The 17164-nt window shown below is 38.2% G+C and overlaps 2 protein-coding genes across 3 annotated transcripts in view; one reads left to right on the top strand and one right to left on the bottom strand.

Annotated features, from left to right (window-relative positions):
• Window positions 1-13975, bottom strand: part of LOC125227212 — a 41397-nt gene extending 27422 nt beyond the window's left edge. For both annotated transcript variants that reach the window (XM_048131470.1, XM_048131471.1), the window contains exons 1-13: window positions 13809-13975; window positions 13467-13726; window positions 11502-11605; window positions 10003-10173; window positions 8706-8870; window positions 7538-7747; window positions 6889-7106; window positions 5975-6157; window positions 5163-5491; window positions 4156-4300; window positions 2559-2714; window positions 1736-1987; window positions 887-1111 (exon numbers count right to left, since the gene is read on the bottom strand). In XM_048131470.1, coding sequence (XP_047987427.1) covers window positions 887-1111; window positions 1736-1987; window positions 2559-2714; window positions 4156-4300; window positions 5163-5491; window positions 5975-6157; window positions 6889-7106; window positions 7538-7747; window positions 8706-8870; window positions 10003-10173; window positions 11502-11605; window positions 13467-13726; window positions 13809-13841 — 2451 coding nt within the window. In that variant the 5' untranslated portion in view covers window positions 13842-13975. The remainder of the gene's footprint in view (window positions 1-886; window positions 1112-1735; window positions 1988-2558; window positions 2715-4155; window positions 4301-5162; window positions 5492-5974; window positions 6158-6888; window positions 7107-7537; window positions 7748-8705; window positions 8871-10002; window positions 10174-11501; window positions 11606-13466; window positions 13727-13808) is intronic.
• Window positions 13976-15914: 1939 nt separating this feature from the next.
• Window positions 15915-17164, top strand: part of LOC125226999 (tyrosine-protein phosphatase non-receptor type 23) — a 29309-nt gene continuing 28059 nt past the window's right edge. The window contains exons 1-3 of the mRNA XM_048131189.1: window positions 15915-16097; window positions 16178-16380; window positions 16583-16905. Of these exons, the coding sequence (XP_047987146.1) occupies window positions 16011-16097; window positions 16178-16380; window positions 16583-16905 (613 nt within the window). The 5' untranslated portion in view covers window positions 15915-16010. The remainder of the gene's footprint in view (window positions 16098-16177; window positions 16381-16582; window positions 16906-17164) is intronic.

The following is a 17164-nucleotide window of genomic DNA, read 5'->3' as shown; positions in this document are numbered from 1 at the left end:
AGTACAAAATTTGACACGCTCGGCCCCTATACAAATAGATGAACTTGTTTCTTCTAGTGTATTCAACATTGATTTTATTCGTTCTCTTTGTAAGGAAAAATATGAAAAGGTAATAATTCTGTAGTCCAGTTATCTAGCTTATAAAATAACATTATTTTAAAACTAAAACACGGTCGTACATATTCAAGTTTATGAAGATGCCGACAGGGGCCGACCGCATTTTAGTTACAACTTTAAGTAAGTATGTATCTAAAATTGGAAGTGTTTCCTGATTTGTATTACACACTATTTTGTATACACATACTTAAAGTTTATAATTATCAAGAAAGCCTTTTGTTTGCCTAAAAGGTTTTCGAAGTAATTGCCATTTGATTCGAAGTATTTTTAGACAAATATTGATGTCGTTTAACTTCCATTTACTGTATTTTAGTAGCATGATAACACACATGTAAACTACTGAATTTTTAGTTTAGGATATAAGTAATGCGACAACATCAATTTTATCAGCCTAAAGTATACAAAATTGAGCTCAGCTCACTCAGACGTGAGCACTATTTGCGGGTTTTCTTAAACTAGCGTCAGGAAAAAAATCATAATTAATTCAGGGAGTAACATTTCCTTGATGTTAACTACTGATTTTGTAGATAAGAATACGCGCTGTTTAAAACAAGTGCTTTTCTTATCAATAAGTATATACTGAAACTAAAACCGGACGTAGAAAACTACCAATTTTACGATTTTCTACTTTTTGATATTGACGGCCTCTTAAGTAACTTCTTGTGTGTTCATGTGTACTTTATGTTTTATGTATTGCAATAAATGGTTTCAGAAGTTAGGAGACTGGTTATGTCGTGCAAAATCCTATAGAAGCGAGATGGAAACTAACCTCACAAATCAGACAAGCGTAAGTAAACAAGTCAGGTGTCTTCGTATCACTTGGGTGTTCCTTCTTCAGATGTGCCGTGAGTTCTTCATCAGTCGCGAACCTCGTTAGACAGTAGGAACATTGGGCAATAGAGTCTGGATCTGATGTTGGTGCAGGTATAGCGTGGAGGAAGAGATGATCCATCAGAGAGATGTTGTTGTTGAAATCGTCGTGGCATGTTGGGCACTGTGGATAGAAAAGAAAGCATCAATAAACTGATAAATAATCATGTTTTAATTGTAAGGGCTAGCATAAATAGGGTCCTCCTTCATTGCCAAGCGACGAGTTCAAAAAGCAGATTTATAGCCGAAACTTTTGGCATTTGACAGGATTACAGGAGTCTTCCGACGCTTCTGCGTGTTACGCAGCATTAATAATCTACAATTCGTCTAGGACAGTGGTGGGTAAAGTCCGTACTTTACCCTCCACTGTCCTAGACGAATTGTAAAACCCGTACCCACGGACCATATCCGGCCCGCCACGGGTCCTTTTAAATAGTGTATGATATAGCCAGCACTGTAAATAAAGAACTCACACGTTAAACTTTCGTGAGACATATTCAAATAATTAATGAATCTACGGTTGTACTGACGTTATTAATAACGAAGAACTAATGTATACAACTAATGTGAATAGGAACTCAAATCAAGAGTGAACAGGCATCTTCTGGGCGAGCTCACTCCATCGTAGGCCACGTCTTTGCCTTCGGCTAGTCTGTGGCCAAGAGTAAGCCCATTTATAATAATAAAAAAAAGTCATCATCAATGTAGGAGCGGACAGGTTTACTTCTAGAGTAAACAAGGAACTCACCTCAACAGAAATAGCAACCTTCTCCACCGACCCTTGCCCACCAATCTGCCCGAAGTAATACTTCTCCATCGACACAGTCTCCTCCGGTTTCATCTCCTTCTTGATATTCTTCAGCGGAATGTCATCCAAGTCATCATCGATGTAGGAGCGGACAGGTTTGCGTCTGGAGCGGGGGGTTGGCTCTTCTTTTTCTTTCTCTTTCTTCTGGTCCCGCTCTTGCTTGATCTTGGTGCGGCGGAGGGCGAGTGGGATCTGAAACAGTACAATATTGAGTGGGAAGAAAAATAAAAGTTCCTAACACCATTAACCTTGGTTACCAAGTATCACACACTTTTACCTCTGACACTGGCGATCAAATATATGAAAAGAGGCGCGTTCCTAGCACACAGTCTAAGCTCGTGTAGGTGAACGCGTACTATACTATACATGCATGAGTGAAATATAACAGGATAAAGCTATTTTATGTATAGTCTTCTTCTTCTTCTTCCGTGGTGGTGGTTCAAGAGAAGGTTCCGTCCGTCTGTGTCCACGTTTGTCGCACCCAGTTTCTTCTACTAACGATATCGATTGTCCTGTCCTTACATAGCTTTATATGTAGATCTACCATTTGAAGGTTCCTATATCCATACTAATATTATAAATGGGAAAGTGTGTGTGTCTGTTTGTTTGTCCGCGTTTCACGGCAAAACGTAGCGACGAATTGTCGTGATTTTTTAAGTGGAGATAGTTAAAGGGATGGAGAGTGACATAGGCTACTTTTTGTCTCTTTCTAACGCGAGCGAAGCCGCGGGCAAAAGCTAATGTCCTATAAATATGTACTAACCTCTTCCTCATCATCATCAGGGACATAAAGAGTCTTCTCCTTCTTCTTCTTGCGTGGTGGCGGTTCAGGAGACGGTTCCTTCTTTTTGCGTCCGCGTTTACTGCGCCCAGTTTCTTCTGTTGCGGATGTCGATGCTTCTTCTGTGTTCTTTGATTTCTAGTAACATGTCACATTATTTAGAAAAATACTAATTGTATTTATTCAATTATATTCAAATCATTTTAAAATACAGTAAAGAATGTTTAAGAGACATATAAACAACTTTAGCTGGACCTATGGCTATGAATAAAATAGTTTACTCAAAATAATGTAATGTCACAGTTTCATTTTCTTTCAACCCCTTACTTGCCAAGAGTGGCACTGAAGCTTTAGTAGTTTCATGTGCTCTGCCTACCGCTTTATGGGATACAGGCGTGATTGTATGTATGTAGTTTACTGTCAACTGTCTAAGTCTGTTACCTGGAAGGTCTTTTGTTTTAACCATTTGGCTTTACAAGAGTTTCCAGGAGTATATTTTTCTGTTTATATTTTTGTTTGCCTTAGCCTTCAAATGTCACTTGGTTAACATGTTAGCAACGTATTAGACATGCGCGAAACAGTGCTTCAAAATGTAATGCCATATCACATCACTTTTCCGAGAAAGTAACATCTCACTGTGATGTCACATCACACATCACTCGAAACGTTACCCGACCTTGAACAGCGCGCGAGATGGCACCATCACAGTCATCACAGATATCAACAAGGCTACGCATCTCATATCAGCGCGTAGTTCCATTACATGTTGCTTTTTGTCACCGCTACGTGAATTATGTATATTTTATAAAATTTGCAAATGGTTACTTAATACTTATACTTACTGGATCATACGATACCACTACCACACATGTACGTAATGTACATCTAGAAATCTAGATACATTATTAGCGCGTCAACTAAACATTTCACAACAATAATAATAATGTTTTGTTTTCGGCGCGCCCAATTTCACAGACAAAATTACTCTGTTTACCCGCATCCACAAAAAGATTATAAGAAATGATAATAATAAAATAAGCTCTATGAGGACGCATTACAGTTTTAAATCTTTTGGACTGTTATAAAATCATATTCGCAAGCGAAATTTGCAACTACGTAAACGCGACCGCGTTCGGCTGAGTGGCGTGTTCCGAACTCTTCCGGAAATAGCCGAAAGCATCGTATGATATTTTGATGGTTAGAACGAGTTACGAGAGCGACCGAGCGCTTAGTGCGGCGCGTGTGAGCGCGAGAGCGGGATAAGAAATAAGAAAGTAATAAGTGTAATAAGTGATGCTTTCAAACATCTCACTCTCAGTTGTTACACCATTACAGTTTTCACATGGGGCAGTAAACATTACGCGCACTGTTTTAGTAGTTCCCGACATTTGCGTTCGGGTGATACGTAATGCTAGAGGTGATGGTGGATTTCTCGGAGTGATACGTAATGCCATATTACGTGTTCAAGTGATATCACATTTGTGATATTACTCGCATTACTTACACATGTCTACAACGTATCTGCTATGAAATGGCTTGTCTGCTAAGCTAAATACTCTAAAAACACGTAGATCAGTACCTTGTTGGGATATTTCCAGTTCTTGAATGGGTTAGCTGCGATCTTGTTCAGTCGCACTGTAATAGCATCCTTAGACTCGAATTTAGTCTGTTCTGCGATGTGGAGCACGATGTTGTCGAACGCTTGACCAGGCGAGATGCCGAACCTGAACAAATTTTACACAAATAATGATATTGTATCCAAGGATATGGGTGCTTTTCCACCAGAGATGCGCATGTGGATGTGTTTGATATCCACAAATCAGCATCGGCTTAGTCGAATCACTTAGAGCTAGTGGGAACAGTTTCGACTATTGTGCCTGAGCTGTAAATTCAGATTTTTGACACATTTGTTTTGAAGTATGTTGCGATGTGGCTAAAACGTATCGTTTGCCAAATCTAGCGATTATTTACGAATTGGTTGAATCGATTAGGCCCTATGTACAAGGAGGCGCTTAAACAAATATACGATTTCTATCAACTTACTGAAATGTCATTTGAATCGAAATGGCAGACTCTGCCACAGCACTAGTTTAAAAATAAAAATATATGATAAATGACGTAATTAAATCCTGCGTGATAAATTAATATCATAAAATACTCATTAACGAAGATCCGCAAAAATGTAACAAGTGTTAGATTATGTTTAAAGTACTTGATTTTTATAAATCTTATTACAGGATTTTATTTAAAATTTCATTAGGTCGCGCCAGTTTACGTTTTGTGGACGCTGTCATGTGTCAAAATGTGAACTTACAGCTCCGGGACACTAAGTTGATTGGTGGATATCAAACACCTCCACGTGGGAAACTATAGGTATCCTTTTCTCTAGAGAAAAGGATGCATATAGTTTTCTTTGTTCTTATTTACTGACAGACTTGTTTGACAGAGTAAGTAATCTGCAACAGTCTGTCGCACAAATACAGAAGAACAAGACAGATTACTATGATACGCCCGCCAGGCATTTATGTTATGCTACTTATGGTTACATCATCACGATCTTATCCGTGCGAAAGGGATAGCACTCACCTCTCCCTCCACACCAGCTCGTCCAGGAACTGCTGTATGATCTGCCGGGACAGCAGCGAGAGCGTGTTCTGGAACATTCTCGGCACGATCCTCCGCAGATACTCCATGATGTTGGCGTTACTGTTCCTTGCTGGGGTGTCCGTGTGAGATGAGGATTGGTGGACATTCTTGAAGCCCATGGAGACTAGGGTGCCCTTGTCTACGGTTAAGTCAGTCAGGATGACCGAGGAAGGATGGACCCAGGTGACGAGGGGTTCGAGGATTTTTTGGAAGCGTTTTTTGTAGTTTTTCTCGTGTTCGGCTAGGGGTTCGACAGCGCGGAGGCGGATCTGAAATTAAATAGCATGCTCAATTTGGTGTCTTTGAAATAACTACCTTCAATTAAAGTCCTTAATAGAGATGAGTAGCTACTGCTAAAATATTTTCAAGAGTCACCGACTTATTACGACTACTGCCGTCAAATTTTTATAATTTTAACTCTTGCTTTGCAGGAAAAAAGCCCATTGCGCTTCACAGCTTCACAATTTCTTTATGTTGATTAAAACTAACACACGCACGCACGAAAGAAAAAACGGCAAGGCCCACTGGTGGCTGAGCCAGGATCAAAAATATTCAATAAAATAATTTTTATTTGTTCTCTAGTTGTACGATCATATTTTTTAAAACTGAATGCGCTATCTACCCGTGGCCACAAATGTAATATCACGTTAGAAACATCGGCAGCATATGTATAAACATAACGTAAATGTTGCGCCGTGAAGTCCCGCTTCAGTTTAAAAAATACAATATGATATCTTTTACCCAGCACTCACCAGTTTATCAGCAGGATCCAGTACACCTAGAACCTCCACTTTGACTTGGCGCTGGGTTCCGTCATGGCTGGTGGTTCCGAGGGAAATAACGCCCACTTCGACCTTCTTGCCGGCGCCGCCGAGCAAGCTCATGTGTTGATGGATGGCGGATGTACATACGGCTCGTAGCCAAGTGAACAGACCCTGGGAAAAATTAAAATAGTTATTAGATTAATTAATTATCTCAATCAAAAGTTGTCCACGGCTGGACACATTTTAAAACAGGGAGCTTTACAATGACCATTCTGTCTAAATGAAGAGATAACTTGTAAACTTGTAAACATGTAGCTCCCATTAAAATTATTTGTGGTAATATTTTGATGTACATTTCCTCTTTCCGTAAAGGAAAGATTCTCAAGACACTTTTACTATTGGGTCGTGTTTAAGCTCTAATTTCCCTACAGCCCCCACAGTAACATGCGAAGGCCAAAGGCAGAAGGCTTCCAAGCAAGCGAGGCCGCAAGCCGAGCTGCGGATAGGCAATGCTTCCACACAGAACAATAGTTATAGTGTAAAAGCGAGCCGCGGGCCTAAGGCCCGTCGGTGAGGTTCGCAAATTGTCCCAAGTTAGACATGGACAATATGGAGATTGAGTTAAAAAGCTTGATACTTTACCTTGACATAGAGATTGTCCACTTGACCCACTGCACAACGTTCTGCACATTGGTCTGACAGGCCCAATGGTAAAGCAACTTAAGAAGCACGCACGCGAATTCTGCAGATTACGAACACGAAGCGAGTCGGGCAACGCTCGGAAATCTAGACTTAGCCACTATAGACTGAGAGCTAGTTCGCGAGCTGATACATTTCACGCGTCTTGCCATTTTTTATAGCTTCTAGAAGTATTAAAAAGATTGCGAATAAATGCAGCTGACCTTGACATAGAGATTGTCCACTTTGACCCACTGGACAACATTTTGCACATTAGTCTGGCAGGCCCAGTGGTAGACCAGCTTCAGAAGCACGCTGGGAGGGAAGGTGGCCCCTTCGAAGATGGAACTGCAGAATACGGACACGAAACGTGTAGGACAGCACTCGGAGATCCAGACGTAGCCACCAGAGAATGGGAATTTGGACACGTCGGAGTACATTCCTGGAAAATAGAATAATTATGGCTTTTAAGAAACTAGTTCGATTGTCATTTACAGATAGAATTGCCATCTGACAGATCTGTGTCAAGCCTGCATGGAGCCCAGACTGTAAAAACAAATATAATTTTAATAAATAGCAATAATAATGATGTCACAGTTTCGTTTTCTTTCAACCCCTTATTTGCCACTGGCACTGAGTGGCACTGAAACTTGAGTAGTTTCATGTGCTCTGCCTACCCCTTCATGGGATACAGGCGTGATTGTATGTATGTATGTATGTAATAATGATGAGCACAGAGAGGTAAGATAAAATTGTCTGTGGTTTTTGAAAGTTCGCTCCTACATCAGCATCTTAGGTAAACGTAAAAAAAATGTGACTAGAAATCGATAAGCTGGCTGTCCCCAGCGCCTAGTGTTAGGTATCCAAACTTACCAAGTTTCAGTTTGTTGCCCTGATGTATCACGCACCACTGCTCTGATCGCACAAGACCCTGCTGGATCAGCCACTCAGTGAACTTCATGGGTGTATGCATGAGCACAGACTTCACTTTGCTGTCGAGAGCCGAGCGGTCCGCGGGCGGTTGAGTGTCTTTAGCGCGGAGGTAGGGACGCGCGACAACCACCAGGGACGGGAAGGTTTTGCCTGCGAAAAATAAATGAATGTCATATTAAGGTCCTACCTGTTGTATTGTATGGATCTGAATGCTGGGCGACAAAGGTGGAGGATGAAAGCGTAGCGGAAATGAGAATGTTGAGATGGATGTGTGGAGTGACCAGAATGGATCGGATCAGGAATGAGTATATAAGTTTGAAAGTTGCGCCTATAACGGAAAAGATGAGGAGTGGCAGGTTGGCGTGGTACGGTCATGTAATGAGGAGGGATGAGTGTCATATAGGCAAAAGAATGTTGGAGATGAATATTGATGGATGGAGAGGGAGGGGTAAACCCAAACAACGATGGATGGATTGTGTGAAAGAGGACATGAGAAAGAAAGATGTGAGTGTTGAGATGACGAAAGATAGGGGAGAATGGAAGAGGAAGACATGTTGTACCGACCCCACATAACGTGGGATAAGAGTAGGAGGAAGAAGAAGATTAAGGTCCTACCAGAATTCTCCACGGTAATAGATTTTCACAGTCTAAATCCATACTAATATTATAAATAGGAAAGTGTGTGTGTCTGTTTGTTTGTCCGTCCATCACAGCAAAACGGAGCGACGAATTGTCGTGAATTTTTAAGTGGAGATAGTTGAAGGGATGGAGAGTGACATAGGCTACTTTTTGTCTCTTTCTAATGCGAGCGAAGCCGTGGGCAAAAGCTAGTACTACTATACAGTCGAAAATAAAATTTGAAATTGCCGATTTTCAGACTAAGAAAACTTCCCGACAACACCGGCCTACTTTTCAAACACATAATTTTCATTAGGGGCATCCAGTAATTACGCGATTGGTTTTTGAGAATTATTTCCCTCCCCCTAAAGTAATTAATGAATGTTTCTTGCGCGTCTATTTTGAATTAAGCGCCTTAAATGGTGAACCATGATAAAAAAGGTAGGAAACTTTAGTTTTGTATTGCCTAATGACATTATTTGTATCTTACCTTGCAGCTTATTGAAGGACACCTCCCTGGAGTCAGCCACATTCTTGTTGCCATCGTCCTTGGTGAGATCAACGATGGCCGTGGTCTTAGTAGCGCTGCCGGTGAGCAGGCCTCCAATGGCAGTCGCTTCAGAAGGACGCACGTTGGTGACCACACTGTGGACATCTGATGGGAAAATGGTGTCATCATTTTGTGTCCAAAATTACAAAAATTTTTGATTGGAACAATACTTGTAATGTAACAGAGGTTACTCCACCTCAGCAGGCCTACGTCACTCGCTCGCGGTCGCGCGTTAAGTACCTACACGCTAGCCGTTCATTCGAATGAACAAGTGGCCGAGGGGCGACACGCGCCCGCCTGTGTAGTCGCGTGGCACGTACCTACCATTCTTCTTAGTTTTACGTAGTAACTTATTAGTATTAGTTAAATAAAGCGTAGGTATTTGTCGTTTTGCGGGCAAGTGAAAAATCTGTTACGTTAGTAACTTATTAATAATCTGTGACCTCAGTCAGCCTATCATCAAGCTGAATAATTATTTTCAAGGTCAACTAAAATTCATCTCAATTAGTGTTAAGGATCTGATTCAAATCCTACTTACAATTAGAAGGTCCTAAATTGAAGAGATTTATAATCATTTGTCTTCTTGGGCATTAATACCCTGCCCCTCATTTCCATACCCAAAATGTAAATAAAGCCCACTTGCACCACTTAACTCAGGGTTAGTGGGCTGTCAACTGTCAAATTCCATATAAAATGGTGGGTTAAACCTCGGGTTAACCCTCCATTTTCGTTGGTGCAAGTGGCCCTAAGAGTCTGTGAAACACTAGTCCAAAATGCTCTTATAAAAGTGAAAAGTACATATTATGAAAAAGTATGAGTAATGTCTAAACATCGAGGGCATACCCGAAAACAGGTATGTCCTCGATGAGGAGTTATTTCATTTTGTTCGACAACGATTCCGCCAACTCGCAGCTGCTCATATCCCCTCTCACTGCACTCCCATTGGCTGATACAAGGTCAAATAATAGGCACTAGGAATGAGGTAGTGCATAAGGAAGGTTTATCGATTTCGATATTTTAACCCATTATAAAGTTGTAAACAATAATTTGTTTCGTAATTCACAGGGACACGTACGCACAGATCCAATACTGGTTTTGTTCTGTTTGGTCATTTTATAAGTGACGAAACATATATCCGTGTCGCAGTCGGACAGCCCGATATTACCACTATATAGGGATATGTATTTGATGTGTCCAAATACTCCACTTTCATAATCAATCTTTAAATTATACTTACTGGAGGGCGCAAGAGTCTTGTCCTTAGTCTTAGTGCTGTCCTTGTCTTTCTTGTTCTCCTTGTCTTTTTCTTTTTCCTTATCCTTCTTCTTCTTCTTGTGGCGCGGCTCGGCGTCTCTGTCGGGAGACGGGGAGTAGTCTCGGTCTTCTTCCTTGGTCTTTTTGGGGCGACCTGATTTTAACAAAATATGTTAATGTTAAACCACAATTTTATTATACACCGGAATGAGCACTTTTAGTGTGAAATAATTTTAAACTATATCTAAATATTTAAAAAGACCAATGACTAACAGAACTCAACGCGCAGACCTGTTTAAGTTGAAGTGATTTGGATCTTTTTAAATACGTAGATAAAGCTTAAAATTCCCTCGGCCGGCCGGCCGGCCGACCGTTGCTGACTGCAGCCCTAAGTGTCACAGGCAGGTGTTCTTCCATAACATTTTATTTTAAGGCTGCTTTCAAAAAAAACGTCAAAAGAATGTAAAATTGATAGTTTTAGTCGGTGAAATACTACACTTTCCGTTATCCAATAGATTTATTTAATTCAAGTTCCAGTTAGAGCATCTTATTATCTTGATTTTTATAAGACTGGATTTTTGAAAACTAACTCACTAAATTAATTATGAATTTTTCTCTAATGCATGTTTAGAAAAACGCACGTATAGAGCTGAATCAGTCGATCTTATTTGTAAAATTTGGACAATTTTGAATATTAAAACGGGTAAATTTATAATTCATATATCCTGTACCACAATCATTTCAGACTAGATTTTTATTTTAAGTTAAGGCGAATTCAATTTTTTTCAGAAATTACCTAAAATTAAGTGACAATTTCTTTGAAAATATACATCACATCGAAGTAAGTTTTGTACTAAATTAATCTGCAACGTTTACTTAAATTGCTATTATGCCTTAGTGATTATAAATTGCTATTATTGATTTTTGCCAATTTTTTGAAAACGATCCTTCACCGGTACAATTATTACCACTTTTGGACATATTCTCATATTTTGTTAGACCAAGTAGAAAAAGTCCTATAATGTGATATATATTTATAAACTACTCGCAAAGCCCTTTAATTTGATACCACACACAGTATGATCAAGCGCTCGGTTGCGATTTCACTATTTTTAACACGAAAGCCCTCTTAACTGTCTATCAACACTATGATAGTGTTAAATGTATACTGCCCTCATAAGGCAGTTAGCAGTATTCGAAATAAAATTTAAATGCAAACATAAACCTCAAGTGTGTCTTACTGACAGTTTACCAGGGCATAATCCATTTGTCTAATAATTTTCCAGTCTGTTTAGCCATTTGACTACAATAGACTGCAGTGGAATTGTGAATGTCAGCAAAAAGTCTTGTCAAGAATTATATCAATACAATAGGGAGGGAGTTACTTGGGAATCTGTCAAAGTTCTATTTCATTTAAATTATCGCGTTCAGACATATTCCTTTGCCACCTAGCATTCATAAAGTTAGTTTTATGACGCTTACCTCTCTTGCTAGTCCTAGTTCCTTCTTTGGATATGGACAGGGAGCGAGACCTGGACCTGATGATTTCGGCACTCTGCCGCTCCAGATCCTTCAGCACAGGTTGTCTGTAAAATATTCATAGAATCAGTAAATTTATTACCAGCGTTCGAAAATATCTGATATTTATAATAAATATCAAAAAATCAGATATTTATGATATATATCAACTTTGATATATATCCATTTTGTATGGAAGGCATTTTATTATTTTGTTGCATTATTCTTGAAAACTAATTTAGACATGGTAAAATCTATTAAAAACATAATAGATTTTTTAATAGATTTTAAAAACATAAAATTTAGTAGAAAAACTTTTTAACAAAAAATAAAACCGCCTTCAAAAATAAGCGCGTTACAAAACACGGAGAAACTAAAAAGCCAAAAATAATAAACCTTTCAATTCAGATTTCTTATCGTATTGCAATAAGCTAAACATCCAAATTATAAACAAATCAATTATTTTTGTAGTCGGTACCAGACCTGTTTGTCGCCTTGCTATTGCCTGTTTGCCCCACCCAACCATACACAGGCTGGTACCGACTCCAAAAATAATTGATTTGTTTATAATTTGGATGTTTAGCTTATTGCAATACGATAAGAAATCTGAATTGAAAGGTTTATTATTTTTGGCTTTTTAGTTTCTCCGTGTTTTGTAACGCGCTTATTTTTGAAGGCGGTTTTATTTTTTGTTAAAAAGTTTATTTATTTGTTGATTTTTAGTGGTTCCTAGTGATATTATATGTATCAGTCCGAATACATGTACAGTAGTGAAAGAATTATCCTTTAACTCCTAACCATTGAGGAGTTGACCTTCCATCATCAGCTCAGCCACATAAAATTATTACCATCAGACGTAAATACTGGTGTACCTTTGAAAAATAGACTAAAAACATTACATGTGCCTATAACATTTGAAGAGTTCCCTCGATTTCTCCAGGATCCCATCATCAGACCCTGACTTGGTGCCAATGGGACCATCTCGGGGTTATACCGGTTCGATCAAAAAAAAAATTTTGAAAATCGGTCCACGATTCTCGGAGATATCGAATAACATACATACAAAAAAAAAATAAAAAAAAAAAAATAAAAAAAACATTCAGTCGAATTGAGAACCTCCTCCTTTTTTGAAGTCGGTTAAAAATAGTAGCAAACACAAAAAAAGTATATTTTTAACAATGCATCAATGTTACATTTTTAAAACCATTTTTGTACTATCGAAAAAATTATATATATCAGATATTGATATACATCGTCAAACCTAGCTAGATATATATCGGATATATATCTTGATATATATCCATTGATATAATATCCTCGAACCCTGTTTACTACACTAAAAAAACCAGAGATAATTGTATGGAATTTATATGAAATCGAATTGAGTGATGTCACGGTCAACTCAGTTACTTTATATATTTCTACCTGACTTATTAAATAGAAATTCGATTTAGTAATAATTTCTGTTCATGTTTTTCTTATATGTAATTATCTGATGCTTTATTTTGTGCATGGTACAAAATATTTTTTTTAGCTACAGTCAAGTTCCCTATTATTTTCAAAATATTTTAAAGCACTTTATTAAAAGTAAAATAACCAGAGAAAGACTATTCTTCTAATGTTTTCGCTTGTATCTTAGATAAGATAAGCATTTATTGCAAACCATGGTATACAAAGTTGTTCAAATAGTATTTCTAATTGACTGTATTGTCTATGCAGAACATCACTGATCCTTTTCAAGAGATCAAACTAAGAAACCAGATTTTCATTTATCATTATGATTCACACTGCAGTTCACATCCATACACACCAACAATCTGTATCTTTTATTTTGTTTGAAAGTACATTTGCTTGACACCCTTTGGATTTCCCATACAAATAAAATAAGATAAGAGTGAATTAACCATACAAATAACAAGGACTACTCACTTTCCAAGCAACTGGTACGCAGTAAACTGGTCGCCGTTGTACACAATCTGTCCGCCGGTATCCTTCACCAAATCGTCAATCTTGGTCTGAATGCTCTTATACTCCTCGTCGGCATTCTTATAGGCATTCAGTTGATATTCCGAGAGCTCTTCCTCCCAACACTCGAGCTCTAACGTCGGGACATCAGGCCCATAGTAAGTACGCTTGTACAGATCAGCTTCAATTATCTCCGGCTGAGGGACAGGCACAGGACTCACCTCCTAAAACAAAAATGTTTGTTTACAACTTCACGCCGAAAGGGGCTTGTCGGCTTTTAAGTGATAAGGATTCTGAAGAAACTACCTCTGAGTCCACCTTCATTTTTTTTAACTTCATCGCAAGGATATCTTCCAGGCACTATGCAGTATGCATTAGCGAAAGATACAGTGAAATTAAAGGACACCTATTTTAAAATTAGTATTCATAGGCAGAAAATCAGCGTCAATCAAAGCCACATCAAAGCACTCAATGGCGATTTTGAGTGAACGAAATGAATGGATTCATGGATTGATGAAGTTTGTGAACGAATGAACGAACGATGTATGTGAAACAGATAATCATAAATCCGCTAAGGTCAGGAGGTTAATATCCGTAAAATCTGAGATGAAAATATACATCTGGTCATAGAAATATTACATATAGAATACTAGTTTCTGTACAACTCATCGGCCAACAATGAAGCCAAAACCCGATCGATGTGTGCGTGGAACGCGCCTGTTTTACGCTCACTCCACGCACACATGCATATAAAAAATGTTGCCAGAGAAAAATGATTACTCTCAAAGTTGGGATTTTTACAAAGTCGTTGTACTTGGTTATAATAATTAATTACTACTTAATAATTTTTAGTGTGTGCTCCATGGAAATGTTGTAAGTAATGGTTGAAATGAATTTATTTTAAAAATAAACATATTGTGTGCCTATACAAATAAATTTTTGTTTGGTTACCTATTAAGCATCTGAAGTAACCAGGTACAGCAGGAACCCTTTTGATGCGACTCTGTCCGTCTGTCTGTCTGTCACATTTCTAAATATCTTAAGAACTGTTCTACTTATGCTATTGATTTGTTTTTAACATCTACAATTAAATTGGGAGTGTTATTATAGTGCTAACACATGACCGTACGAGGACCCTGCCGCACCAAAGTCATCCAATTACTATCCTGTAAGTGGGAGCGAGAAAGAATTATTCTTTTCTAGCTCCAACGTACAGGCATATATCGAAAGTTGTAGTAGTGCGAAAAGCTTTTCCTTCGTATTTTTCCGGAAACGTTCGTATTTCTCATGCTAGTTCAGTCAATTTCAGTACTTGTACTGAGACTGACTGAAATACGAGTACCATGACATTCGTACGTTGCACAGACAGAAGCAGATTAGTCAGAAATCTAAAATGAAGAAACATTATGCTATAATACTTAGCTAGTATTAGAATTTCGATAAAACAACAAAATTTGTGTCTTTGAGAAAACTTAGGAATTTTTTTTTTAATGTATTTCTTTAAATATACATATGATTGTTGTATTGTATAACATCTACCGCGGAATGGAATAGGTATCGAGACAAACCTTATTGGTTTAACGATACTATGTAAATTAATTAGAGATTTATGTTTGTAATTACCTAAATAAATAAAATAAATAAATAAATACAGAGAACCTAAAATTCTTCTTACTTATATTTTAAACATCATTTGGCGGAAAAAAAAACATTGGACTGGCAACATTTATAAGAAATGGCGGACAACAAAAATTTCAATTTTAGTATTTACGATTTCGTAAAAATATCACATTAAACTCTATACTTTCGCGTGGAATGTAATATCGGGCGGTTTATTTTTATTATATGTTGTGTTATAACATCCATTCTCGACACAAACTACAATATTACTCGCAAAACAATTTTTTTTTCGGGAGATGTTTTTAGAACGACTTGAAATTGAGTACTGCGAGGGCCGTTCGGATACAATCACACAAGTGCGAAAAAAATTCACACTTGGCATGGCTGCACTCTAGGATGTTCGGACACACTATCTGGTGTTATTAATCTAAGCATCTGGTGTGCAGCAAATTTATATTATGAAATGTTAGAGTCTAGCAAGTGTAATAAGTTGTCTGATAACTCAGACGGTGCCAACAAGTGTAAATTTAAGCCTATTAATATGTATGACCTTTAGGCAACTGTTAACTTAGCATGGTTCCTTGAAGAACAATGTAATATCATATTTGATGTTTTCTTTACAAAGCCTTTTTCTTTTGGGTAATTTTATATTTTTACATTATAAGAAAAAGTTAAAAGTCAACCACTAGGTGTCGCTAGCAAACACTGCCACAGATAAATAATAAATTACAAGAATAAATCTGCTGACCCGATCAATTCAATCATTCAAGCCATTCATTCAGTCCTAAATCAATCAAACAAAAAAATGACAGCTCTAAACTAATTTGTGATGAAATTGTTTTCCAAGTGATTTTTCATGTAATTAGCCAGATAACAATCCTGTAAACAATGGAGGCGGTGCCCAAGTTGCCGTTGTTGAGTTTCGAGCTTAAAGTGAGTCCGGAGACCACACACTTTGGGCCGAAACTTAAGCAGGTCAGTGCTAAGTGTAAACTGTCGTGATAAGTGCTTTCTAGAGACATTTCTTTGTTTTCACGGATGATTAATCGTTTCAGTACATTGCGGATGCGTACAGGGAAGACCCTGAGAGCTATAGCAATGAGATGCATCAGCTGGAAAGCCTGCGGTCGTCCGCCGTAAGGCCTTCCATTGACGCCGCAGGTCTCAGCGCGCTATACAGATATTTCTGCCAACTCAGAGCCATCCAGAGCAGGTTTCCGATGGCTAAAGGGCAACCAGCGTCTTGTACGTTTGCCTGGTAAGTTCAGTACTTATCTAGATAAGTTAACTAAGTTGTTTACAAGGACAATGACTCAATGATTTTTCTAGATGATTTTATGGAATTTTGCTGTCAAGATTAACACGTATGTGTAAAGCTTGTTACATTATAGCACTAATGAAAAACACAAGGACAGTAAAAAGTACTTAGTTGTGTTATTAAAATATATATTTTTCTATAGGAAAGACCTCTATGCAAACATGAGTAGTCCCCTAGCAGACATTCGTTTCGAAATGGCTTGTATACTGCACAACATTGGGGCTCTCCACACCCAACTCGGGGCCTCAGAACCCCGTACATCTCCGGAAAGTCTCAAAGCGGCATGTACCCACTTCCAAAATGCGGCATGGGCCTTTCAGCTGGTGAAGGAACAGTATCCGCAGCCAACAGGGTTGGATGTGTCACCGGAAATGATGACACTGCTGCAGGAGATCTGCTTTGCTCAAGCGCAGGAGTGTATACTTGAGAAGAGTATTCAGGATACTAGGAAACCTAGTGTTATAGGTAAGACATTCAAATGTTGCTATTTTAAAGCAATATAAAAGTTATAATGGAGGAGAAAAAGTTGCTTCATTCTTTGTTTTTCTTTTGCTCCAAAACAAATCTTGTTTGAACTTGGCATTGGCACTGATAAAATGCAGATAAAAGGAAGTCTTTTGAATACTGAGTTTTTAGTCAAATAATACATCCAAAGTCAGAATACAGAATCATTTATTTGTCCAACATACAATACATCCAAAGTCAGAATACAGAATCATTTATT

The sequence above is a fragment of the Leguminivora glycinivorella genome, chromosome 6, assembly GCF_023078275.1.
Source record: "Leguminivora glycinivorella isolate SPB_JAAS2020 chromosome 6, LegGlyc_1.1, whole genome shotgun sequence".
NCBI classification, from domain to species: domain Eukaryota; kingdom Metazoa; phylum Arthropoda; class Insecta; order Lepidoptera; family Tortricidae; genus Leguminivora; species Leguminivora glycinivorella.
Note: the sequence above shows the minus strand (reverse complement) of the source record. Positions and strands in the feature narration are given on the sequence as shown.